This window comes from Pantherophis guttatus, chromosome 2 (assembly GCF_059756535.1).
Source record: "Pantherophis guttatus breed Tessera chromosome 2, ASM5975653v1, whole genome shotgun sequence".
NCBI lineage: Eukaryota > Metazoa > Chordata > Lepidosauria > Squamata > Colubridae > Pantherophis > Pantherophis guttatus.
Window position 1 is genome coordinate 101,070,293 of NC_142064.1, and position 27,720 is coordinate 101,098,012.

The 27,720-nt window shown below is 37.1% G+C and overlaps 1 protein-coding gene across 9 annotated transcripts; it reads right to left on the bottom strand.

Moving 5' to 3' along the window:
- Nucleotides 1-622: 622 nt before the first annotated feature.
- On the bottom strand, nt 623-27,720 carry CASP2 (caspase 2). 9 transcript variants are annotated; one of them, XR_015732331.1, is made up of 14 exons: nt 27,540-27,706; nt 25,908-25,978; nt 24,637-24,787; nt 19,001-19,168; nt 16,965-17,046; nt 13,990-14,087; nt 12,895-13,071; nt 12,281-12,409; nt 11,823-11,913; nt 11,676-11,730; nt 10,014-10,120; nt 3,260-3,409; nt 3,041-3,150; nt 623-2,263 (listed from the first exon to the last, which is right to left on the bottom strand). XR_015732331.1 is itself a non-coding variant. In XM_034410919.2 (13 exons), exons 4-13 carry the CDS (start codon nt 24,784-24,786, stop codon nt 2,129-2,131), a joined length of 1,290 nt encoding a protein of 429 aa, XP_034266810.1. In that variant the 5' UTR covers nt 24,787; nt 25,908-25,978; nt 27,169-27,333; nt 27,540-27,691; the 3' UTR covers nt 623-2,128. The 9 variants fall into 9 exon arrangements, 7 of the variants coding, with proteins under 7 accessions (XP_034266810.1, XP_087742592.1, XP_034266813.1 ...); XR_015732330.1 differs by lacking the exon at nt 27,540-27,706 and adding an exon at nt 27,169-27,433; XM_034410919.2 differs by lacking the exons at nt 10,014-10,120; nt 11,676-11,730 and adding an exon at nt 27,169-27,333 and having other exon boundaries at nt 27,540-27,691.

The following is a 27,720-nucleotide window of genomic DNA, read 5'->3' on the forward strand; positions in this document are numbered from 1 at the left end:
AAGGATAACTTTATATCTAATAAACTGACTTTAAAAGGAAGCAAAAATATATAACATAATCTTCAGGGACAATATTACAGCGCAACCCATGTAGTCTATCCTTTGCACAGAAAACAAACATGGTAAATAAAAACAGCAGGAAAGATGCCATTTTTGCTAATTGCAGTAAAGATAAAAATAGCATCACTGGTTCAGTTGGTTAATGTGTTCTTCTTGTTTCAATGAACCTGGACAGTTGAAAGACAAAAAAAGATACTGCATTGGATCTTAAACTCTTTCTTATTCATAGCTTTCCAATCAGAGCTGTCCAGCCCAAAAGCTCCATGCTTGTCTCCTGCTTTAAGGTAAGAATATGGCTAGGAGAATGCTTTCTGATTTAATTTCAAGGATACCTATCAGGAATACTTCTAAACATATTAAATGTGCAGAACTTAAATTCTCAATGCTGATCTTTTTTTAAAAATTACAGCATTAACCTTTTCTTTTTTTTAAATTGCAGCATTAACCTTTTTTTATCCTATCATTGTTTAACAGTAGCTTCAAGAATATGGTGTTACAGGTTTGCAGGAAAAGTCTAGATGTAATTCTCACAACCAAAAGAGGGAAAAAAGAGGCACAGAAGTAGGAAAATGAGATTACTTTTTATTTTGGCATATATCAAAGCAATTTATATACAATATATAGGCAGTGATTTTAAAAACTTGTCACTTTGGTTGCAGAAACGCTTTTTTTAAAAAAATACAAAAATAAGTTTTTCTTTAAAAGAGCACAAAATATTCCAAATGTATTTTCAAAAATCTCAATTTAAATAGAGGAAAGAGAGCTATTTCTCAAGCACTGCAGCAAATCCAGGGGCTACCAATCTAATTACTGGAGCTACTGAGTGCCTGTATTGTTATGTTACTAACATAACAATACAGTATACAATATGAGTATATTCACACATATCAAGAAAACTTGATATGCGTCTTGTTGTCCTTTATTTCCAAAGACCACTGGAAAGTCAAAGACATGATAGGTCCCACCCAAGGGGCCATTTACAGTAGTAGAACTAGATTCTGAAAAATGATGAGTTTAAAGTCTTCCTCTCTACTTTCTATCCTGTGCCTGTCCAGGAATCCTTACAAGCAAAAGAGCAAAATATTTCCTGTTCTACATTAAAAGAACAGGCAATCAGAACAGGATAAAGGTAGGTTAATCCATGGCAGCATACAGTACTTATGTTGTCTAGTGAAGTCTTCAGTATAACTTCAAATCAGTATTAGATAAACAGATAGTATTATGCACAATAGAAATATTATAAACACTTGGAATCATAAGCTAAAGCTATTACATCTTAGAAACATACAGTTTTATGTAACCAGAAGTATCTTGGAGAATGAAAAACCACTGTGATTATTTCCAAGTCCTGCTCTCAATTTTCTACAAGAATGATCAAATTTCACTGAAGGAAATATTGCAACCAGCAAGCATATATTAAAATTTTTGTAACAAAAACTAGTGACTGCTTGAATATCTATACGCATAAAGCAACATTAGTATTGGCCTGCCATTCTAACTTGGCCTTCATAGTCTGCAAAGCCTCCATTTTTGGAGTTAAGGTTCCTTTTCAAGGCTACTGCTGTGGGCAACCAAACATCAATTCAAATTAAAAAAGAATTCAACATGTAACTTTTTAAAAAATGTTTTATCTCTTTTCCTTTATAAAAATAATTACATGAAATTTCAAACTCACATTTTCCACACTCACATAAAATCATTAAAGTGCTCCCCATCAATCTGTTTTTAGCACATGGGGAGAAAAACCCCGGAACAATGGCCAAATCTTACTCTAAAGAGTAATTTTAGCAAACTCTGCACACAGTGTAAGAAATTTGGCATGGCCAGGCATTATTTACTTACAGGTTATAGCTTAGGATATCTCAGGTTTTTTTAAAAAAACAAAAAGCAAATAGCATATGCCATTGCTCATCAGTCAAATTTTCACTGTCATACAAAGTTTTAATTCATCTTACAGCCATGAAGGAAGGTACTGTGGATCATAAACATATACACACAACTGTATAGGTATTTCATGAATGCTGAAGAGGAACAGGAAAAGGATTTCATTGCCAAAAGAACAATAGAATTAATTCTCAGCAACTATCCCTGGAAATAGGTAAAGGTCTTGGCAGAGAGTGCTACAGTACTCTGACATCTCCTTACAACGATGAAACTCTGTGCCAGGGGCATGGCCTTCACGGTGTTTGATCAATCTGTTCACCTGCAAGACAGAAAGTAACAAAAGATTATCTAAAAACGTAGATAGCTACAAAAAAAGAAAATGTACTTTGTTTCACACCCATTATATTGTGTCTTCGAAGTTCTGCTGGGCCATTTTGGGTGGGCTGCAGTTTGGCAAAACTGGGCCAAAGAACAGCTTGATTGTTTTAGGTTTTGGCTGAGATAAAATCCAGTGGGGAATACACTAAGTATTGTGCACCTTCTCCTCTGCACGGTCTGTGCTTTGACAGACTTATCTCTCCAGCACCCTCTTTTGCTATGTCTCTTATCTTGCTCTTGAAGTCAAGGACATCAGCAACAATTATAGCTAGATTGGGGGAGGGAGCCACTCAAGCAACATACTCACTCTATCTTCCCAGGACTTTCCTTTTTATACCTTCCTTAGTTACCATGGCTGATGTCCTTGACTTTAAGAGCAGTATAAGAGGAGATAAGGGGGAAAAAACTCTGAGAAGGTAAGTAGGCAGAAAGGCAAACTAGTTGGATATGATACCTTTAAAGCTATGGACACTGGCAGTGGTAGTGATTATCCAACCAGCCTTTCCCATTCCATACTCTCTTCTCAGTGCCTTCCTTCCTTCCTTCCCTACCTGCCATCCTCCTCCTCATATTGCTATCTGGAACTCAAGTGTTTTGATTCCAGCATGGACTATTAAGAGACTAGTTGGTTTTTTCCCCCTACATATCCTTAATGCAAACAACTACTTTAAATTTAGACAGAACATAAAAAGAAACGAAGCACAGTATCCCTGCCCACCTTGACTAGCATGTCAGCCACATGCATGTTTCTGGCATCCTCAGCAAACACAGAAGTGAGAGCTTCTATATACCATGATCCACGTTTGGTATTTCTCATAGCAGCTGTACCTATAAAAAAAAACATACCCAATGAAAGGAGAAAGAAATAGAAATACCTTAGCTGCATAACAGGAGAAATAGTGTGATAATACGACAGCACTTGTATTATCCAAAATACCTTTCAGGCAGGCATATCCACAGATCATATCAGAGCAGGTGGGGAGGCGTAATTTAGGATTTTCCTTCTTGTTGGCATCACTCTCTTCACAACCAGGAGAATTGGCCCGGTCATTCCCATCTATCTGATCCACTCCACGGTCTGTTTCATCTAAGAGAAAAAAGATCAGAAGATCAACCCCATGCAGCTCTATTATATCTTTGTTAAATGACATGCATACTCATTTAATCCTCAATTAGTGGTTGCAACTCTTAGATACAGAGTTTCATATATGTATTCACTAGTAGTCCTGGTGTTGCAATGGTTAGAATGCAATATTGCAGGCAAACTCTGCCTGCAGCCTGGAGTTTGATCCTGACGGGGTTCAAGATTGACTCATCCTTCCATCCTTCCAAGGTCAGTAAACTGAGGACCCAGATTTTGGGGGGCAGTATGCTGACATTGTAAACCTCCTAGAGTGCTGTAAAGCACTATGGAGCAGTATATAAGTCTAAGTGCTATTGCTGTGTGTGATATAAATCAACTTTTCTTAAAACAGTCCTTTTATTAATTAACCTTATATAGCATTCACAAGCACAGAAATACGATGTAGATAAGGTTAAAAGTATATGCAAAAAAGTAAAAGTAAGGAAGAGATATGACTGGTAAATTGCAGTCCTTTAGTTTACTTAGGATATTTTCTGTCAGAAGCTTTTGTTGGAAGTTAAGAGATTGGCTAGAAAAGGGAAGCCACCTATTGGAGAGACAGGCTGGCCTTAGGGAGAGGTCAATCCATGACTGATCAGTGCTTGCAACATCTAATCAAGAGGTACTCTACATACTATAGGGTTTGCTCTATGAATTTTCTCATGACTTAAGTCCACGCTTGACTCTATGATTTGAGTTAAACTCTGGGAAAAACCAAAAGCCTCTCTAGTTAATTAATACTTCTTGTTTCTTAGTCATGCTCTTCACAATAGCAGATCCCTGAAAGTCAGATGCAACCCTTAAGGTCATTTATCAAGTGACATTCTAACTCACAAGGGTATTAAATATACTTATCCCATTCCTCCTGCATAGCTCTTTTTTGCTCTACCCAGATGATGTAAGAATCCTTTCTAGAACCCCAATGGGACTTAGCTGTGTCTTGGTAACCCTAGCTCAATACAACTAAAACCCTCAAACCAAACATTTTGCCAAGAAACCTGGTATATGAACAGGACTAACATTGAGCAGGTCTCATATTTTAAATATCTGGGCATAGCCTCCCAAACTCAGGCACCCAGAATGCTCATGGAAGCTATTTTGCCCAAAATGAGCAACATTTTGTTCCACTGGGAATTTATTATTTTTAAGCAAAGAAGAGTATTGTATCTCCAACTAGCTGAAGTTGGTACAATTTATAGAGATCAATAGAAGAGAATATTTGTAACTCAGAGTTGGAACTATGAGGTCCTTGATGCTCTATGAGCCTGATGGAATTCTTGCAGACATTTCATTACCAAACTAGGTAACATCATCAGTGCTAGAAGACAGTGGGATTTGCTCTCATTTTACATACTAGTGGCTTGCCCTGTCAGTTTTGGTGGGAATGATCCTGGTGGTTCCCCAATTAGGCTGTTGTTTACTGTTAGCTTGTTTGTCAGTGCTGGTACCCCAGTCAGTACACCAATTAAGGAACTACTAATGCAGACAAATAAGTTAACAGTAAACACAATGCCTGATCAAGGGACTCTCACAATACTGATAGGGCAAGCCACAAGTATATACAATGAAAGTGAACTCCACTCTCTTGTAGCATTGATGTTATCTAGTTTGGTAATGAAACATCTGTCACAAAACAACCAAGTTCAGACAGCACCAAGGATCTCACATTTGTGGTGATCAGTTGAGTTCATTTTCCAACACTGCACTTGTGAACCTTGTCCAGTTTAATGCTGGGAGATGAACCTTAATCTAAAGCAATTTTACTGAAGAAACCAACATTAATTTCTTCTTCTCTACCATTTATTCTCCCTAGGCCAGTGATCCCCAACCTTGGTGGCCCAGTGGGGGGAGAACTGGCCCACGCAAGCAGCGGGCTGGTACACCTGCACATACGTCAACCTGCCACTTATGCAAGTCAATGCACATGTACACTAGCCAGTTGCTTGTGCAGCCCAGTCCCAAACAGGCCATGGCTTGGTAATGGGTCATAGCCCAGGGGTTGGGGATCCTTGCCTTAGGCTATGAGCAAGTCAAAACCACTAATAGGCAGTATACAATGGATATTGGGTACCAATCTGTTTTAAATGCATAATTTTTTTAAAAAATCATGGAAGTCTAAAGGGCATAGTAAAACCCAGTACTTATCTATAATTTTTTTCTCATAGAAGGGCTTTTATTTTGGCTCAGTACAATACCTTCCTTTCAACTGAACTCAAGGGAAGATATCTTTTCCAGAACAACTGTGCCCTTGTGATGACGGACAAGTTGAAACTATCAAGCATAACCTTCTCTACTGCTCATTCAACGGTGTTGGCAGTATTTATATTCTTTATTCTCTAAATTGCCAAGCCATACAGATCAATTTTATATTTCTTGATTACTTTCTGAGTATCTCCATCATAACCTATGATGTTACCAGCAGTAAGAAAGATATGGCAAGAACTGATTAATGCTACATCTGTATTTTACTTCAACTTTTTATATTTAGTTTTGCAGTCTCTAATGCTGTAAACTTTTTCAGTATCATCTTACTATACAAACTATAATTGTCTTAATATTAATTGAGCATTATTTTCATCTGTAAGAACATGAAATCTTACTGACTGGAATTCAGTCATTATGTAACTGTTATGCTATTATTTCTCAAACTTCTAGCTATTGTTTGTTCATCTTATACACACCAGTTATCTTAAAACTATAAGCTATTCATTTTGCAGCTAGTTCTGTAATTTTTAACACTTTCACTTTATGCTAGACTTAAACATTCTATTGTATTGTCAGAACCAGCCATCATAGATCAGGTTGTAATAACAGGGAATTCTGAAGGCGTCATATAGATTCCTAACACTGCATAAACTACATGTAGAGGAGCCTACAGGCTACCTTAAAATTACCAATAAACTGCTGCCAACCTCCGTCCATACTCATTGTATCCAATTTCCAACAGTTAAAGAAAGGTCACCAGTGTTTCTAATAGACTCTTTGTGGTTGCTATTTCCAAGACAATCTTAGGAATTTTCAGCTGTGGGAAACTCTCTATACTTTTTTTTTTAAAAAAGAATACATGAAGGGAAAATTTTCCGATCAATATGGCATTGGATGAAGAATGTACACATGAATGAAGTCTTACATGCAGGCTTTTTACAAACAAGCTAAGAATACAACTGGAATTAAAAATAAAATTTTTCAATATTGCTCATATTATTGCACCATGCAAGCTGGGAATTCAGTTTTAAGTATGTATGCAGAAATCTTAAAAACAGGCCAGAGCACTTCAATCACCTGTTTTCAAGAGTATATGTAACTAAATATCTATATGCATCATCATAAATGCCATTATCTCCCTTAATACTCATCTAACAACCTGTCAGCTTAAGCCTTTATTTTAAATATTATTTTAATAGTTTTAAATACCAATAATTATTAATTTATGGTACAATTTGAAGACACCATAGGCATTCCTGGAAAATGTAGGCTTTCGAGGACTCCAAAAAAGGAGGATTTTTAAAAAATTCTTTTTCTGTTTATGGAAAATATATCAAAGTAAGAAAAATGAGGAGGGGGAATAACTGATTTATAACCACAGCTTTCATCAGGTTTCAAATATTAAGTCTTTCTCATATTCTCTGCTCCACACAAGTGGTTTCTTAAACCAAGTAACCATATTTTCAAGAGCTTCAAATGGAGAGAAAGCTTATACTCTGTATACCTTTATATTTCCTTTCTTTTAATTATTCTTTCAGCAAATCCAAATTCAGCTAATTCTGTTGCAAAAATCTTTCCTTTTCTATTCAGTCCAGAAACGTGTTAGTTTTACTAATAGTATAACTCCCCCCCCACCCCAAAAAAATGGTTATTAGGTTATTTTCAAAGCTAGTTTTATCATTACTTACCATATTTTTTGGAATATAAAACGCACATCCCCCCCAAAAAGTGGGAGGAAATGTCTGTGCGTCTTATACTCCGAATATTGCAGCGGGGGGAGGGGGGTTGGTGCGGCACCAATCAGCTGTTCTAGAACAGGCCACGGCAGTGGCAAACAGGCCACGGCAAATGAGCGGTGGCGGCGAACATGTTGCAGCAGGAGCAAACAGGCCACAGCAAACCAGCCGCGCCAAACAGGTGGTGGCAAACGGGCCATGGCAAATGGGCCGTGCTGAATGGGCGCCGCCAAACAGACGGCAGTGAACGGGCGATGCTGAACAGGCCGCGACTGCAGCAAACAGGTAACGGCAAACAGGCCAGATGAATACCGGATGGATGCTGGGAGGCAGAGACAGATTTTTTTTCCCCTTGTTTTCCTCCCCAAAAGGTAGGTGCAACTTATAGTCCGGAGCATCTTATAGTCCGAAAAATATGGTACTTCCATATTATTCTTGTTGCATGCTAAGTATTAATAAGGCTATATATACGGCTGGGCTCACAGTGCCAAGTGTTTTGAAATTACTTTATGCACACTATTATTAAATTGTATACTTACCCTACTGCTATTTATATTTAATATAATCAGTTTGAAATCAGTTCATAATAATGGTGAAATCATAAGATGCTCCTAGAGAAAGCAAGAAGCTGTTGCTGACCCTTGCTACTCCTAACTAAATTAACCTTCCTTCTTTTCACTTCCCCTTTAAAATGAAATAAATCCAAGCATTCAGTATTTACTGGCAGCAAGACTGTAGAATAGACATAACCACTCCATTCCAGCTGCAAGGTTACTAAACAGCAGGAGCCAGTCCACACCTACTGGGAAGGAAACAGCAGCTAGTGGACAGATGAACGCCTCACAGTGGGAGCTGCAATATTGAAGCAGCAGCAGTGTGCTATGGAAGATTGGATCAAAGTAGGACAAACAAGAAGCCTCCATGCATTTATATATTGTTACATATTGCATGTAACAATATGGTAATCAAAATAAGCATCAAGTGTCAGGTTTGCATAATGACATAAAGTCGTTCTTTATTTTATAGTTTTAGTAACATAAAGCTAAACAGCCCAGCTAACACAGCTTTTAAGTCAAACATTTAATTTCTTGGAGATGAATTCACATGTGAAACTAGAATGTACAAGCTAGGTCATAAAAAATTCTTGATCTTTCCGCCCTTTGGTACACGGGCAAATAAACTGTTTAAGTAAAAAAAATTTCCACAATGAGTGTCAGAGAGAAAGGAACATAGATCCCGAATGTCTCTTCTAAGGCCTTCCATTTCAACCTTTACCCTAACCGAAGAAACTGAGGCTATGTTCACAAATCATGCTATAGCATAAAGTCATTTGGGAAATTCTAGTTTAGCACAAGATGTTCATCTACCGTAATTACTGTGGCTTCTGAGTCATGGTTTATGGCTTAGCACACCATGCGAGTCTACTTTCCTGACTTTTGTTACAAGTTCAAGCCATTAAATGGTTTAGGGTTTGGCTTGGGCTATCTTTCTGTACATTATTTGCAACTAAGTTAAAAGATTAACCCTGAGTTTATTTACTCATGTTGTCCTAGCCAAATTTCTTGATCCAGTTTATTATTCACTGAAAAACATAACATAGGTGGATGTAAAAAGGGATACCAGACTAAAATAGTCCACTTTAAATTGGACAATGCAAATTAACAAATTAAATTAATATTAGGTCAAAGATGTAAATTCTACTTGCTTTACTACACTCCAAAATTATCTTCAGGATAATCCAGAGGCATTTTTGAACAACGTATTTTATAAGCCTCCACTTCTTCAATTTTTATATTATACCAAATAAATAATTTTAAAATGTTTAAAGTAATCAGTAGTCAGAGTGCTTGATTTTCCAATGTAAAGATATGAGGTCCTTTTTTTCCTTCTATCCTTAGCCATTTCCTAAATACTTCTAGAGAGATTTCAGAAAATATTCCCCATAAGATTGCTAACATGAATCCTGACATCAACGCATTTAGATCTGTATTTGAAAGCAAGATAATGCATAAAGCTGCTATAAATAACTGCAGGATTCTCTTTAATAACATATTTTATCCACAAACTATAGTATGCTGTTTGGAATTATCAGAAGACTGAATGGTTTCATATGGCTTTTAATTCACAGCTTATTGCTATTAACAGACACCACAGAGAATTTGGTATTCACAGTCATTTTATGTACTGGCTTTATTATTTTTAATAGAGATACTGCAACCTCTAGGGATTGTGCGGTAATGCAGGGGTCCAAAAATATTGTAAAATAATACAATAATAAATAATACAATTTATTTAACTACAAACTAGTGCATAGCCCAGGGGATTTGCATCTAGTTCACAGTTGTTCTGTGCAAGGCATACACTGGATTCCTGCTTTCCCTGATGAAATATCCCTGGTTTTAGCAGTAAATTCCACTCAGTTATGATCTGTAGCACTTGAATTTCAACACAAAAAGGAGTATAATAATTATGTTACAAATTAGTTCAAATGTTTATGCAACAGATAGATATTATGAAACTGTGTGTGCCTTAAATAAACTTGCTTAAGTTTAACAGGTTAATTCTATCAAGAAGTGTTATTGTAATACCAAAGTTTTCTTTACACATACCTCAAAAGCATATATTACCTTAAACAAGGTGTCTGTAGCCCTGGCACAGTAACAGAACACTAGCTCTATTTTGGTTTTGCACATCAGAGAGCAGCAGCGGTATTCTCCTAAGATCTGAAACTTGGCTAAAAAAAATAAATTTAAATTTAAGGACCATTTAAGTGCCCTATTAAAAATGTCCAATCAGTTTTTCAACCTTTATTCCCTATAAAACCTTTTTCAAGCTTAAAATATATTCTCTATAAAAGGCAAACGTTTAAGACAAGCCTCTGGGGAACTACATAAACAGGTTTTCTAGGCGCTGGTTTCTAAGTTACTTCACAGAGTTCATCTGTACTGCAGGCATGCTGTCTGAAGGTTCATCAGATGGAAATAATATTTAATGCAAAGGAGAGAAACTGCGACCCTCAAGATATTGCTGAACCCAGTTCTCTAGAATCTCAGCTTTCATAAGTAGCAATGGGAGCTATAATGTTGCTGTAGGTATAAAGGGGGAAAAATAAAGTTTTAGATATGTACTTATGTAAGATGGAGTCAATGCTCTCTGTTACTTGGCTTCATGGAGAAATTGAATAAGGCTGCCTAGATAAAGTTAACTTCATCTCGTCAGCCTTGTTCAATTGCTCCATGAAGCCAAGTATACTGCTGACACCACTAACAATTTCTAAATCTGAATCACAGAAGAGAATTTAGACGTCTATATTTATTAAAACATTCTCCCTTTCCAAGATAACTCTAGCCACAATTAGAGATAGGGGTCCTAATTTTAAAATATACATCCAGATCCTTTCACCAGAATCATCCTGCCAATACAGGCTTTCTAGGAAAAAGTGATGGTTCCCTACAGTTGTGAGATGAGCGTGTTGAAGTCCAGAAAATCTATTTCACGGCAATTTTATAGAACAGCCTCTTTCCAGAAATTAGGTGCACCAGCTTTTATCTTTCCCTAAATTGGATAAATTAAAGCCTTTTATAAGACAGCATTTAGAGAATAATTTGGAATTATGATGCCTGTTGGCTTATTGATCCATATTATTCATGTTGATTTTATTTTTCACTTTGGATGCTTTTACTTAAAATCCTGGTAATCCTTTAAGATTATGGTGATATGTTTGTGTTTAGGAACTGAAACATTTCCTACAAACTCTAATCAGCTGAAATATCTGCTGAATCATCTCCAGTCCTTACATCGGTTATAATCCTTTGATTATGATATAATCTGGCTAAGATCAGACTTACATTCTATATCCATTTTTTTCTTACATTCCTATAATTTGTTTTAGATTCCAGGAACTTTGATTAGAAGAGACATGTTTTAGGATGTCTCTGGATCTTAACTGTATTTTAAATTCAGCTGCTTCCCCACGCATCTGAATCAAACAAAAACGCAAACTAGCAAACGTTTTCAAGCTATTCATAATGTTTCATACAAGGTGATCTCAGACTATTATTTATTCAATCTATCAAAGTTCAGCACAGGTAGGAAACACCAGAGTCCAGGCCAAAGAGAGAAAGAACAAAAGTTCCAGCACACAATCTCACTGGAGTGCAGTTAGTAGGGCTAAGTGTCCCTCATATACATGCAAGAAGTGGAGATTACGAATCTCCTTCTTCTTTTTCCATGTTATTGCAAGGTCTGCAAGTTGCTGACCAAAGCCATGCACAGCGAGAACCACTTACAGAGAGAGGTAGTGGCAACAGCAAGGCAGGGAGGTGAAATGGGTTCCGCTTATACCTGAGAGAAGTAAAGAGGAGAGGTGAGCACAAGCGTGCAAAAAGGGGAATGTTTGTCTGTGTGAATCACAGGTCACCTCCCCAGTCACTTACCTCCCCGACATGCCTGGATGAAGAACATTTTAGGCTTATTCTGAAGACTAGGACAATTCGCATTGTCAAAAAGACTGAAAATTTCCTGCAGCTGGAAAAGGAACAAGAAGAAAAGGTGACTGAGTGTTTTAAAAGGAAATTGTTAAATTGATTCTTATCATTTTACATTTTTTATTTTATTACTTTAATACTTTACTGTATAGTGATTCAAAGAATATAAAGGCTGCCATCTTTTTTAATTATTACAATGCAAGCATAGTATCTACTCTGCCCAGTTTTTCCCCCTCCATTTGTCTCCCCTTCACCAAAATATCTTCCATTCTACTTTAAGGCAGAATCTCATAATATGTTAGAGCTGTTTAAGGCTTGATTGTTTCCATGATCGCCAGTCTGATCCTCATATTCCCTGCATGATCACATTCCGAAACAAAGAAGGAATCTGCATATGATTGAGTTACCTGAAGTAGCTTCCCATCCACTCCGTAGACTCCACCCTCTATGCCATGCGAAAGAAGTGATACTATGCAGGAGTCTACGTTTTGATGAACTGGATGCTTGGAAAAAATTTCCAACTGTTCTTTCATTTCCTGAGGACAAAAAATTATCCCTAATCAGCAATCTCTTGAATCATATAGGCAAACGAATTTGGAAATTAGAGCAAATAACCACCAAGCAGCATGATAACTAGGAGATAAAGGATTCAGGAATGATTAAAATTGAAAATGTATGAGCGTAGTTTCTAAAAGTACTCATGATGCTATATCATTTTTAATCAAAAAGCTTCAAGCAAATTTCAATTTTTTAAATTTAAATCTGAAAATCTTTGTTAATGATTCAAATATATATTTAAATGGAAATAAAGAAAAAAGTTGTGATAATGAAACAATTAAGAAATGAAAGTCAAAAACAATATTATAGATAATTAAAATTTTAAAATAAAAAAAGGAATTCTAAGAAGATATGTTCACTCTAATATAATCTAGATGCCATTTTAAAAACAGCCAATTCTGGAAAATAAATTGCGTAAAACTTATGCAAACATTTGTCACAATTGTCACATTTTTCAACTTACCTGTGCAGTCTGATCATGTTTTACAACCACCTGGTATCCAAGATGCTTGAAGAGTATATCTAGAGCAGCATTGTCCACTTTTCCTCCAGAACGCAACTCTAGATCTGTCTCATTGCTGAAATTCACATTGCTAAGGATAAGAGCCAGGCCTCGTGGGCGTGATTTCAACTTGTACGCCTATTAAACACAAATTTTTATATATATATATATATATATATATATATATATATATATAGCGACGTCGAAACATCGAAACGTCGCCAAGACACTTCCAATTTTACGCGGGAGAAAACCCAAATAACCAAAGACCCCATACAAACACCCACGAAAACCTCAGAAAACATATATATCAAATATATGTATATTTGAAAATATACCACTCTCTCTACCAGAGGTCAAAGACAAGTCAAAATACAAAATTAAAACACTTAGACAGTATTAGTTCATATTTCCAGACCGTACAAAACTATTTTTTTTAAATGAATACCTGTATGTTTCAATACATGGAAATAAATAGTCAATGTTTTATTAACCTTAAGGGGAAATAGGAGTTTGGATATGATTGTGTACTCATTTAGGTCTGGAGTAAGATTTGTTAAACAGGATCAGTATAACATTGTTTATTTTTATATTTGATCTTAGTTAAAAAGCAACTGCTGATAATTTACTTTTGCAAAATTATGTTGAAGGAAAATGTAGGAGAACCCCCAATGCTTTTATTCAAAAGCTCATTATCTATGAAAAAGCCTTCCAAGTCTTCTAGCGATTTTTTCAGCTTGCAGAACTTGAGTTGTTTGTGAACAATGGCAATCTGTGGAACAGTTTGAGAAACACTCTCCTTAATTCATCAAATACAGAATTAACAGAGTTGGAAGGGACCTTGGAGTTCTTCTACCCCTGGCTCGAGTAGAACACCCTATCAACCCACACTGATTAATCCTACCTCCCCTCCATTTTTACTCTGAATTTTCAATTATGGGGATACTCAAGTTTTCCACATAACCCATTTAACTGCTTTCCTGCAAAGAAAAAACTCCAGACATATTTATGAAAAACAGCAAAAGAAATTATCAGTCCACTTTCCAGTTTACTTACCAAGTGTGCATGCGTGCGATAAAATTCTAGAGTGCATGGTTTCACCTGAGAATAGTGAGGGCCATCTCCATCATCTAAAGAATGCTCCATAGGCACTGCTGCAAACCAAACACCAATATGCAAAGGGGTCAAGAGCAAAGCAAGCCACTGTGTAACAGCATGCTGTAGATTTACAGTAAGGTGAGAATATTTAAGAAAAAAATTATACAGTATATATAATCTAAGCATTTTACCTCTATTGAATGTATTAAAAAGTATTCTACAAGTAGTCCTCAACTTTCAACCACTTATTTAGTAACTGTTCAAAGTTAAAGCATCATTGAAAAAAGTGACCAAATTTCACACTTACAACTGTTGCCGCACCCCCATAGTTATGTCAAAAAATTCACAAATGGCATGTATGACTGTTGCACTGTCATGGGATCATGTGATCACTGGTTGTAAACTTCCTTGCCAGCTTCCAACAAGCAGTCAATAGGGGAAGCCAGATTTGTTTGTTGTTGTTTTTTTTAAATTTGATTTATATGCCGCCCTTCTCCGGAGACTCAGGGTGGCTTACAGTGCTTTAAGCAATAGCCTTCATACTTTTGTATATTTATACAAAGTCAGTTTATTGCCCCCATAAACTGGGTCCTCAATTTACCTACCTTAGAAAGGATGGAAGGCTGAGTCAACCTTGAGCCTGGCGAGATTTGAACTTGCAGTAATTGCAGGCAGCTGGTGTTAAATTACAGTGTTCTGTCTGTTGAGCTATCCAGGCTCAACATTTGGTGAATCACCAAATGATTCACTTAATAACTATGGCAAAACTATAAAATGGGGCAAAAACTCAGTTAACAACCGACTTGCTTAGCAACAGAAATTTGGGGCTCAATTGTGGTCATAAATCAAGGATTACTTGTACTGTACTGTAATGTTTCTTTTTCTTATTGAAATACTGAAATCCAAGTGCTTCAAATTTAACCATCTCACACTCTGTCAGAGTTCCATCAAAAATTATCTCTCAATTGAACTTTTTCTTTAAATAACAATAGCCGTTTGAACTAATTGAACTATTTTGAGTATCAAGAGAGTAAGGTTACCATGGATGAAGTACAAATTGAAAATGTGAAACTTCAACAAAATTTGTGCAGAGTATGTAATATTTTAAAATATTATATGTTAGAATATCAGGAAGGGAGAGGTCTTCTCATTGGGAGACATTAATAAAGTTGCTGCACAACCTTAGGACAAACTGGTATTTCACCAACACCATCTTTCGCCTCCTTGAGGACAAGATGCAAGCAAATCAGACAGAAGTATCTGGCAACAAGGATCAGGATTTGGGGGAAAAGGAGATCTGTAGTTGGATTCAGCATGAGGACCCAGTGTTTTCTACCTTGATTTACTATGGTCTACAGCATTAAACAACTCTAACTCATGTATTCTAAACACATGTATAACCTTTAACATTCTTTAAATAGCTTCATATCTTCCATTTTCTGCAGTATATAAATCTATGTTTATATCACAACACATTAACAACAAAAAATGACTAACAGCAGCCAATTAACTTTTGTGAATATGTCTAGGCTACAGTCATAGCTATGGGATATGAATAGTAGACTCATCCAATGAATAATCTATATAATTATTAGCTAGTAAAACAGTTTGCAATTTAAAATCTCAGTGGGATACAGCTAAATCCCGAGCATTAAATTTGGATTGTTTTTCATTCTTTTTCCATCATTCCTTCAAAAGCTATAATTTTATACAGGATATTGATTTCTGTATATCCTTCAGTCAGGACTCTAGTCTGGGAGTTCCAAAAATAACTCAACCAGGACCTGATTAAAAGAAAAGGCATGGGCAATAGTGTGAAAAGATGTCAATCTCCAAAGTATTTTCTCTTTTTTAAAAAACAATTTACAAAATAATTCATACCATATATTTTATAAAAAAAAATAAGCCATCTTTGAAAGAAACACATTGAAAAACGAATTTTAACAATTATTCAGATGAAACTAATACAAGAAAAAAGTACAAGAATGTCTTTCCTCTCTTAGAAATTGCAGACAAACTTTTTATTCAAAAAGTTGTTATTAGGCTAGGCTGTTTCAAGGGCTAAGCCTGAATAATACTTTACTAGATCCCTATCCTTGATTTCAAAACATATGTATTGCATTTCTTTCACTTAGGATATCTTTAAAATATTAAATTATGGGGTTTTTTTCTTTCTGTCAAAGAGCCAGTCCACAGTCAATGTCTCTTTGATTTTACAAGCTACCCCAATATCTCTGAGCACATTTTTACATAGAACTGTAGCACAGGTTAGGAACCATGAGATTTCAAAAATGCTTGATACCTATCTTATAAAGTTAGGAGAAAATAATTTATGTAACCAAATAGTAAAAGTAAGTAAGAGTATTAAAAAAACCACCTAACATTCATTGGTGTATGAGTTTTTATTTATTTATCTGCTAGTGCTATTACATGAACTTTACAGTATGGGGAATATGGTATAAAGCAAAAATTGTGTAAGATACTCCCACATCTCACCACTCAGACAAAGACCTAAGTACACAGACCACAGGACACAAAAGTCCAGATCTGTTCAAGGAAATAGACTAAGACACGGAACTATTTTTCATGGCCTGGAATGAAAATAATAATAAAACCTCCCTGGATATCTCTAGATCCTATTGCCACTGGCCTTTTAGAAACATACTCATGCTCAGTGTTGACATTAAAAATACTGAGACTAAATTTTTTCAGACTTGTTCCTATTAAAAGATTTGGAGCTTTTTTCCTAATATACTAATTTAAAAAATGTTTGACATTTCTAAATTTACAGGCCCAAACTAGTAAATAGATATATTACAAAAATAGCAATTTTTTCTTTTACATATTTGTTCTTATGTCAGATTTGGTACATTCTGCAAGTCTATGAAATAATGTCAGTGCTGTGACAAAGGCAGATTATATTATAAATTTACCATTATTGTGATATAGTCTTTTCTGGGATACACAGGATTCAGGCACTGAAAACGGGAAACTTTGCTCATAGCAATGAGGTCGCTGAAAAAGACCAGAAAGTACTATGAAAATATCACAAAATGTCACTGTGTTCATCAAATAAAACGTCAGATGAGAGATGGGGACAAAAGATGAAAAAAATTCCACTATTTGATGGTGCAAATATGTGTGCATATGCATAACGATATAAATTATTCCCTAAAGCCGGTCAGTTCGCAAAATATACAGTCATACAATGAGCAATAATCAGAAACTATTGACAGTTCTGCCCACAGTACTTACCATGCAATATAGATCCCTATTGAATCAAATTTGACTGCTACACATCATCATATTCCGTCAACCAGATGCATGCACAAATATATTTATGTATTGCCTCCTATAATTCTGTAATGACTCAGATCAAGTTTACCTTTGTATAAAATATATACTCTTAATCTGAAGAGCCTTGGTAGTACAGTGGTCTAAAGCACCCTGTTATTAAGACCAGCTGCCTGCAATTACTGCAGGTTCGAATCTCGCCAGGCTCAAGGTTGACTCAGCCTTCCATCCTTTCTAAGGTAGGTAAATTGAGGACCCAGTTGTGGGGGCAATAAGCTGACTTTGTATAAATATACAAAAGGATGAATGCTATTGCTTAGCACATTGTAAGCCGCCCTGAGTCTCCGGAGAAGGGCGGCATATAAATCAAATAAAAAAAAAAAAAATCTGGATCTTTTTAGTTTTTACAGAATCTTCTCAAAGAACATTTCTAACAAATGCATTTAGATAACACATATTTCATATATGAAGAAAAATGTTGTTTTTGTATTGTTCTTTGTTTTTCAAAAGTTTAAACAAACCACCCAGAGTCAGTGGGAATCGGGCAGCATATCAATGTAATAAATATTTATTTATTTAAATAAAAAAATATTATTATATCTGTTCAAAACCTGAAGTCACAGCTACCAATTCTTTAGCTGTTGTTGGCCTTCATATGCACCGAAGTAAATCTCAATTTCTGCAGAACAGATATATTCTATTTATTTATTTATTAAATTTATATGCCACCCATCTCACTGTTGAAGCAACTCTATCAATGTCATTATGGAGATGTAATGCATAGCGAATGATCAGTTTTCTTGTTTTTCAGTCCAAACTGTCCAGTTCAGCTTGTGTCCAATTTTTATCTGTATTCAACAATCTGAACAGTAAAGTTGCTGTTCTTTAGCTGGTGTTGTTATTATTAAATTAATATTAACTAGTAATAGTACTACTAGACTCTCTGACCTGTCCTAGCAGAACGAAAAGTGAGAAGGCAGGGTTCATATTCATTTTCTTCAAAAATCTCAAATGGAATTCTCTAAATTCTAGACAAGTCACTCCAGTTTTGGAAAAATATATTACAAGCACTTTACTGAACTTGCTGGTACCTTCCATGTAACTTTAGTTCTGTTCATTGTCAAATCTGTCCTGATAAGGCTGAATAGCTGTAATATAGATTTGTTGCAGAAGAATTCAAAAGTATCCCTACTTTGTGTTATTTTCACTATCTAAAGAGTAAAATGATATTTCTTAAATCTACTAATGATAAATTCATATTAAGCCAATATACAAATAAAAATGGCTGAAAAACGGTTCCCTCACTTTTAATCTTAAATCACCATAATTAGTTTCAAAACAATTCCTGGTAAATACTTCTCAAAATATAAGAAAAATAGCTTCACAGCAAGAAGTGTGTGCATACCATTTTGCAGTCCTAATGAAATACATCAGTTCTAAAATTTGCTTGCCTGAAGATGCAATGAGATCCAAACCTCCCAATGCTCGTAAAACTATTTACAATGAAAACTAAGCCAAACATCTTCTCTATGAAACATTCGCTTTCTAAGTTAAGGAAGTTTAATACACAGGATCAAGGGGAACTGAAAATATCATACTGGTATTGCATGAAAAAGCAATATGGAATCACTAATGCTAAATGTGCTCCTTAATTTTATATTTTCTCTTTCCTTACCTTTACAGCCTCAGTCCTATGGCAGGGGATACTGTTCAAGAGCATTTCTTCCAAGTGCTGTTGTTTAGTTTCTCGTAAAGCTTCACAAAAGGCTGAAAAGGCTTTGGGGCCCCTCTTCGGAAGCAAATTCAAGAATTCTATGTTTTGGCTAAAATTTCCAGACTTCGCCTGTATTCATGCAAAAATACATACCATTCAAAGAATATTAAACAGCAGCAATAACAACAAAAATCTATCCAGACCTAGATGATATTATCACTATGTTTGCCATCAAAACACTGCTTGCAATGATGAAATTTTGACAAAGTTAATTTATTATAGGTGGCCACAGTCAGCCAGATATTTAAACTGGATTTGCATTTGTATCCACGTATCAAATCTTTCCCAAGAACCTGGGATAGGCAGATGTTGTTCTTTGATGGTGTTAAATGTATGGTTGTTATAGCTAGATTCACAGTCTAAGACAATACAAGTCATAATAACGGCCTAAGAATGATTAAGATAGTTGTCTATATAGGCAGTTCCAAAGCAGGGAAGTTTTCATTATTATGGTAGGTTGCAGAGTCAGTCATATGTTTAGACTGGATTTGGAATTTTTATCCAACTATCAAGTCCCTCCAAAGGATCTGAAGTAGGCAGATTTTGTTTGATGGTAGTGATTATTTATTAATATTGTTGTTTTAGTAGTAATAGTAGGCAGATTTTGTTTGATGGTGATTATATTATTATTATTGATTTAATCTTCAACGTAATCATCGCACAATCAGCCACATTTCAGACTGGATTTGGCATTTTTGTCTATCTATCAAGTTCTTACCAAGGGTAGATAGATCTGGGTGTTACAGATACCATCGCAGGATGGAAGCTATTCCCAGTAAAGCCACCTTTTGCAATTGACTGATGGCAAATTTGTTAATGCCAGTGGTGTTCAAATGGTGCTCCAGTTGTTTTGGGATTGCACCCAAAGAGCCTATTACTATTGGTATTACCTTTGCTTGCCTTTGCCACCATCATTCTATTTCTATTTCTAGGTCTTTGTATTTAGATAGAATTCTTTAGATAGAATTCTTTATTGGTCAAGTGTGATTGGACACACAAGGAATTTGTCTTGGTGCATACACTCTCAGTGTATATAAAAGAAAAGATACATTTGTCAAGAATCATAAGGTACAACACTTAATGATAGTCATAGGGAACAAATAAGCAATCAAATCACATTAGGAAACAGTCAATATAAATCTTAAGGATACCAGCAACAAGGTTACAGTCGTACAGTCATAAGTGGGAGGAGATGGGTGATAGGAACAATGAGAAGATTAATAGTAATGCAGACTTAGTAACTAGTTTGACAGTGTTGAGGGAATTATTTGTTTAGCAGTAATGGCGTTTGGGGAAAAACTGTTCTTGTGTCTAATTGTTCTGGTGTGCAGTGCTCCATAGCGTCGCTTTGAGGGTAGGAGTTGAAACAGTTTATGTCCAGGATGCAAGGGGTCTGTAAATATTTTCACAGCCCTCTTTTTGACTTTTTTTGTCTTTCTTATCGACAATTGTTAAGTCCGGAGTGTCAGGTGAAAGTGCTTGTCTGTCTGAATTCTAAAATCCTAGAGCAGTGATGGCTAACCTTTTTGCCATCACGTGCCAGGAGAGGGGGAAGTGTGGGGGTGCGTGCCCACACCCATAATTCTATGTGCCCCGCCCCCGTGCGCACAACCCCACCACCACTCTCCCCGCTCCTGGCACGCGATGGCCCGGTAGGCCTGTTTTTCTCTCTCCCCAGCCTCCAGAGCCTGGGGACAGCAAAAAATGGGTCTTCTGGTCCCACTGGAAGTTGGCAAACGGGCTGTTTCTGACCTCCGGAGGGCCTCCGGGGAGGTGGGGAAGACCGTTTTCACCCTCCCCAAACTCCTAGAAAGGCTCTGGAGCCTGGGGAGAGAGAAAAACAGGCCTTCCCCACCACTCCCTGAGGCCCTCTGGAGGCAGGAAACAGCCTGTTTCCCTACTTCTGGTGGGCCCAGAAGCCCCAAAAATCACATGTGCGCCGGAGCTGAGCTCGCATGCCCACCGATTTGGCTACATGTGTCACCTGTGGCATGCGTGCCATAGGTTCGCCATCACGGTCCTAGAGCAATTTAACTTCATTTTCTTTGACTTTCTCTATTTTATGGTCCCATCACTTCTTGCTTACAGGCAAATAATATTTCTTGCAGATCTTCCAATGTATCATTGTTGCTACTTTGTCATGCTGAGTCTGGCCAATCTTCCTGTAGCAGCTTATCAGGTGGTCCACTGTTTCTTCAGCTTGGTTGCATAGGCAGCACTTACTGTCTGTTGCTGTCTTCTCAATTCTGGCTTTCTATGTATTTGTCCTCAAGGCGTCGTCTTGTGCAGCCAGAATTAGTTCCTCGGTCTCTTTCTTCAACTTTCCTGCTCTTAATCATTTCCAGGTCTTGTTATCTGCTTTTCCTGTTTTTTTTTTTTTTTTTTTAATGTACTGGCCATGTAATGCTTTGCCTTTTCATGTCTCCGTTCTATTTTTCATTTGGTCTTTCTTGTCTCTCCAAAAGTCAGTAAGCCTTCCTGGTGTACTAATTTCAATGCATCTTCTTCATTGCTTTTAGATATTCTTCCAAAGTCCTTTTTTCATCTTCAACCATCTGATGCAGTTGCAACAATTCATGCCCACCTATTTGCCTTGGTAGATAGTCTGTCAATGTCACTGCAAGGATGAAGGGCATTCATTGTCATTGTTTTTCTGGTCTTCCTATCCATTGTTTTTAGTTCTGCTTGAGTCCAGTCCACTATTCTAGCGGTGTATCTAATGACTGGAATTGCCCCAGGTGTTGATTGCCTTGATGATATTTCATCCATTGAGTTTTAAGATCTTCTTCACTCTAATCTTTTTCTTGACTTCAGTGTGCTTGATGTTGTCAGCTTGAAGGATACCCAGGTATTTGTGGTATTCATCTACACCCAGACTCTTAAATGTTATTTTCCTGAGACATCTTGATTCCTTCAGTTTTCACAATTTCTCCTTGTTTGATAGTGAGTGTGGCACATTTGTCCAATCCAAACTCCACTGCAACACCTTGGCTATATGTATGGACAGTGTTGAGCAGCGATTCTATTTCAGATGGTGTTTTTCCATACAGCTTCAGAATCTCCTTGTAAAGGAGGAGGGATAGTCTGGCAGATGTTTTTGATTTATTGTTGTTGTTGTTGTTGTTGTTGTTATTGTTAATTGTTATTACCCATCCCATCCAGTCAAGTAGGGAAGGCATGTTGCAGATGCCTTAAGTTAAAGAATTTCGACTGGCAGAGTCTAGGAAGAGTGTTCTTTGCCGTCGCACCAGCCCTGTGGAATAATCTCCCCACTCTCCTGGCCTTCTAAACTCCTTCTTTAAAAGGAGTTAAAACATGGCTCTGCACCCTTGCTTGGGGGATCTCAAAAGGGCCCGCAGCTGTGCGACTGGTTGGAGCCCTGAGAACTCTCCCTTTGCATTTTTAATCAATTTTCAATCATCCTTGCTTCCTTTTAAATTCTGATTATATTTCATTTTTAATTCTTACATGCTGGCAGTTTTTATATTTTGGCAGTAAGGTCTGCTCCTCCTAGTGGTGCTGCTGGATGCTACCCGCCCATTAGGGTGGTGATAAGCTAAGCACAGACCAAACCAAGGTCAGATGCAGGCAACAAGCCAGTCAGTCAAGGTGGTGGGTTTTTGGGTTTTTTTGCAACCAATGGATCTGTAGCCATCTCTGTCAAAATGCAGACATGACCAGGATGCTGCATTTGATCATGCAAGATGGCATTTGTCAATCCGAAAAGCATGTGTTGTTTTTATATATTAGCATTTTATTGTACAGCAACCAGAGTCCCTCTCTGAGAGTGATAGTTTATTGTTTATAGTTTACTTTATTGTCATTGGATATGGTACAACAAAATTAAATGCCATCCTCAGTGTACATTATAACTATAAAAACAAAAACACATACATCCTTTACATTCTATATGATTGAAATTGAAAACCCGATATTGCACTATACCGTAGAATTCAATGTGGTTATTGCCCTGCGATAGAAGCTGTTTTTCAGCCTATTTGTCCTTGTTTTTATTGACCTGTACCGTCTGCCAGATGGTAATAGTTCAAAAAAAAGGGTGCACAGGATGAGACGAATCTTTAAGAATGTTTTGAACTTTCTTAAGGCAGAGGGAGCTATAAAGCTCTTCCAAGGAGGGGAAAGGGCAACCAATGATCCTCTGGGCAATGACGTTGACCCTCTAGAGTGCTGTCCTAGCTGCCACTGTGCAATTGGCAAACCATACACAGATGCAGTAAGTTAAAATACTCTCTATGATGCAGCAGTAGGCGGCCACCATTTTGATAGGGATCAAAAATATGAAAAATCAATCATTCCATCTAATAATATTTTCAATGCTCATAGTTTTCATTAATCTTTTTCCTATACTATTATCTTTTGTCTCACAAAAAGCAACTTAAGTTTTTTGTTCTTCTGTTCAATCATGTTCTATTCACCAAGACTACCTAAACAAGTTTTCTCAGCAAGGTTTTTCAGAGATGGTTTGCCACTGCCACCTTCCTAGGGTTGAGAGAATGACCAGTTCAAGGCCATCCATCCTTGTGCCTAAGGTGAGGCTAGAACTCACATTCTCCTGATTTCTAGCTTTATGCCTTAACCACTACATCAAACTGGCTCTCAAATATTATATACCAAGAAAAACTCACAGGGTATGAGAAATATAAATATTAAATATTTATTCTGTTTCACTGAACATACAATGCTTAAGATAGTGACAATAAAAAAACCCCTACATAATAATTTTAAAGTTTGTCATGCAATTAAGCACACTGACACATAAAGAAGTTCAGATCACATCTCATAAATATAACATTCTATATAACACAGTTTTTCTTTGTTTTAATAAATAGGAATAGAAATAAATCTGGTTGTTATTGGTGAGTTTGTCTCCCAGCTTGATAGCTAGAAAATTATATCGCTTTCCAACATTTACATTCCTACAATATATTGGTCAAATTTTTATCATTCAACACACAGCAAGACAATTGCAATTTAGGAAAAATATGGAATATGAATATTTCAAAAGCATTCCAATAATTTAAGTTACTATGTTTAATGATGCAAATGATTTTAAAATTTTACTTTTGAGAACTACTGAGAAAAGAGATTCTTACATCAATAGCTATATTTTGCTTACTTATCTAAGCACTGCCTGCTAAAACTTATTTGTTTTATTTCCTCTTCTACTTCTTACTCTGCAATGTGGCTTGTAAGACAGAAAATTTATCAAGCAAACCTTCTCTTTCTATTAGTTTCGGTACTGGTGGCCTAAAGTAAAAAAAAGAAATATCTGTCCCACTTAAAAAGTGTTCCCATTTATATTTAGAAGCAATTCTCACCACAGATGATCAAGCAAGACACTATAAATTTTTATTCATCTATAAGGATTTAATTATACCACTATACGCTACCTGAAACTGCTGGTATTAATTCATGAAGAATTCAATGTTAACATTTGAAAGCATAAACAATATGTTAAAGCAAAGGTCACTTGGGGTAATTAAAATTAAGCCCAGTTATGATAAAACCAAACACACCTGTATCATCTCCATCATTGTTTCCGTGATAATATCTTTTTCTATAAGATGTTCCATTAGTTCCTTCAATACTAGTTGACTTGCTAGGGATACACGGTTCTTTCTGAGAATTTCTTGGTGACATTTCTGCATGCCACATGCACCCAGCATCCTAGAAACAAAACAAATCTAAATGGAAATATCACATCTGCTCTTCCCATCTTGCATGATGTTTAAAACTTACAACAAGCACATAAGAGGCAAGTGTTTGAATATTTAATTTAGTTAAACATTTTGTCTAGAATATAATTCCAAACCTACTAATGGCTGTAATAGGGATATTTCTAATTTAAGTTTTAAATATTTAAATTTATCTTTAAGCATTGGAATACAGATATTATAGATTCTGGCAAAATTACTCAGACCTGCAAGTCAAGTCAGGTCAAGGTCAAAGTAAGTATTTCTTGGATGTTATGGCCCACCAGCGGCCAGCAGAGCTGGCAGCAGATTCGGACAGTGAGGAGGTTGGGGAGGAATGTGGGCCAGTCCTGGAGTCTGGGGAAGGCTCGGACAATGGCTCTGAGTCAGCGGCAGAGAGGGGCCCAAGGCCATCTGGTAGTTCTTTGCTGCCTCCGAAGTCTCCGGAGTCTGACATCAGCGAGGCAGAACAGCAGCATGAGCCTGCTCCCAGTGTGCGCATGCGCAGAGCTGCCAGGAGACAGGAACAATTAAGGAAACAGGGTCGACTTGGCACTAAGGTTGGGGATGATTGGCCCCTCCCATAAGACATAAAAGAGACGCGACATGAGCTTTTGCAGGAAGCAATTAGTTCATCTGGCTGGAAGATTTGAAACTTCTATTTGAGACTCTGTGCCAAGTTTGGCCTTGCCCTGTGTCTGGAAATTAGCTCTTTGGCAGTGTTCCACGTGAGATAGGTGGGTGTTGATAACCTTCCTCTGAAAGAGGAAAGGTAAATTAAAGTAATTTACAGCTGTATGAATTAAAGAGGTTTGCCAGGACTAAGTTTGTGCTGTTTAATTTCTAAGGAAGCCTAGGTCAGAACATTGGACACATATGAAACCATTCTTGCAGCACAGTAATATACCCAACTAAAAGTCTGGGAACTATACAGACTTTTTTCTATTCCTTCTATTACTGTTTTCTGTTATTTCTTAATAGGATAATTCTTTTATCTCATATTAATCACTGAACTGCTCCAATCAACCAACAGCTACCACACAAGTGCAAATCAGCTACTGAATTTCACAGCAAACTCTGTGGTATGTTATTACCTGATAATGTTGGACGAATAAGTCTACTCAAAAATAGAATGGTGGCTTGAAATGTTGGTCATAGCTTCTTCCTTTCCAAAAAATAATTTTACATTTGGTTATTTAAGTCAGCATCAAATCTACATAGCTTTTGGTTGTTTTTAATGGGGCATTCATTCAGACAACAATAAAAAGCACACCAAAGAACAGCCAACAACTTCAGGCAAAGAAGAACAAGTTTCCTTCACAGCTTTCCCCTTCCAGATGGGTGATTTCTATTTAAAAATATATTTTAAAAATGTGTTCTGCTATATTTATGTTTATATACTACCAGAGTCAACAAACATTACTCTCAGCAGATATATCATTCTATGTGGACTTAACAATTATACAGGAATTTTTATAAATATCTCACACATTAGCAAGGTACACTTGTTAATAATATTTAAAAGCTATACCCTCATTTTCAAAATAAACCCCCGCAAGATAATGAGAGCTATGTCACAGCAAATATTTATGAATGATGCATTCATGGCTTTATGTAATCCAGACACGGAACTTGAATTAATTTTCATTTTGCACAGAAAGCATGAAAAACTCCAGTCATATAATAACTGACATCCATGACAGTGCTACCACAGATGTATATAACCATTATTCCGTAATCAGATAAACAGAAAAGAGCTTTAATTTTGTGCAAGGTTCTTTGCAGAGAGGGGGGAGGGAAAAAACTTCCAATGCTATTCAAGTCCAACTATCTTTTGTAACTAAAGAATTTCTAAACCTGATTTTTTTTAAAAAAAATTAGAACACCTCTTCATGCAAATCCCGCCTCCAACCTCTCTCCTTTTTTAGTCCTCAAGTGACCTCCCAAAGGAAGTCATCCTTTCCTCTCGCTCCACTTGCACTTAAGAGGGAGAGGAGAAACCCAAGTGATGGGACGGCTGCAAAAATCATAGTTAAACCCTGAACACCGAAAAGAGTTTCAGAAACTCAACGTGCTCTTCCCATCCAGGCTCCTGCATGCTGAGCTGGAAAAAAAAAAAAAAACGGGCGAGAAAGACAAAAGGCGAGGGGTTAACCGGGGCAGGTGGGGTGAGGAAAGTAGGCAAGACTCTCGGGAGGAAACGTCAAAGGCCCAAAGTGACAACTCAGCCCCCAGGCGCAGCCTCGCCCTCCCAAGGCACCGAGCCGCAATTGCAGAGCGGGCGGTCCTTCTGATCCATCCCTTGCCATCCCCGCAGGCGGGAGGCTTCGCCAGGCTCCCTCCATCTAATTCTACCTGCTCCACTCCCGTCCCTTTGGCGCCGGACCCTGACTTAAGAAGGGCGCCGCAGGAGCCGCCGCCAAGCAACGCACGGCACGTTCCGGTCCTTTCTTTTTGGCGACGCCGCCAGCCCTGCTAGGCCGCAGGCGGAAAAGCGATTTCCCGCTCAAATTCCTCGCTCTGTAAGACAGCAGGAAAGGAAAAAAAAAAAAGAAAAAGCCAGCATTCTTGATCACGTGGGCGCGCCCTGGCCTCCTGCCCTTTATGCGCTTGCGCGAGTGGCGGTTCCCGCGCGTGCGCGCACAGTCCTTTCTTTCCCAGGACAAAGGGAAAAGATTTCCCCCAGGTTTTTTTTTGTTTTTTTTTGCAGAATTCAGGATTTTCACCTGTTCTAGATCCAGGCGGCGGTTGGTTTCGCTCATTTATCCAATTTTTGGACTTTCTTGCGACTGCGTCCATTATGAAAAAGATTTCCTTGTGGCTTTCTTGCTGGCCCTTCCCCTACTGCGCATTGTTTACACTGAGTTAAAACGAGACTGGAGAGTCATGCTGCGGCCGGATGCCGCT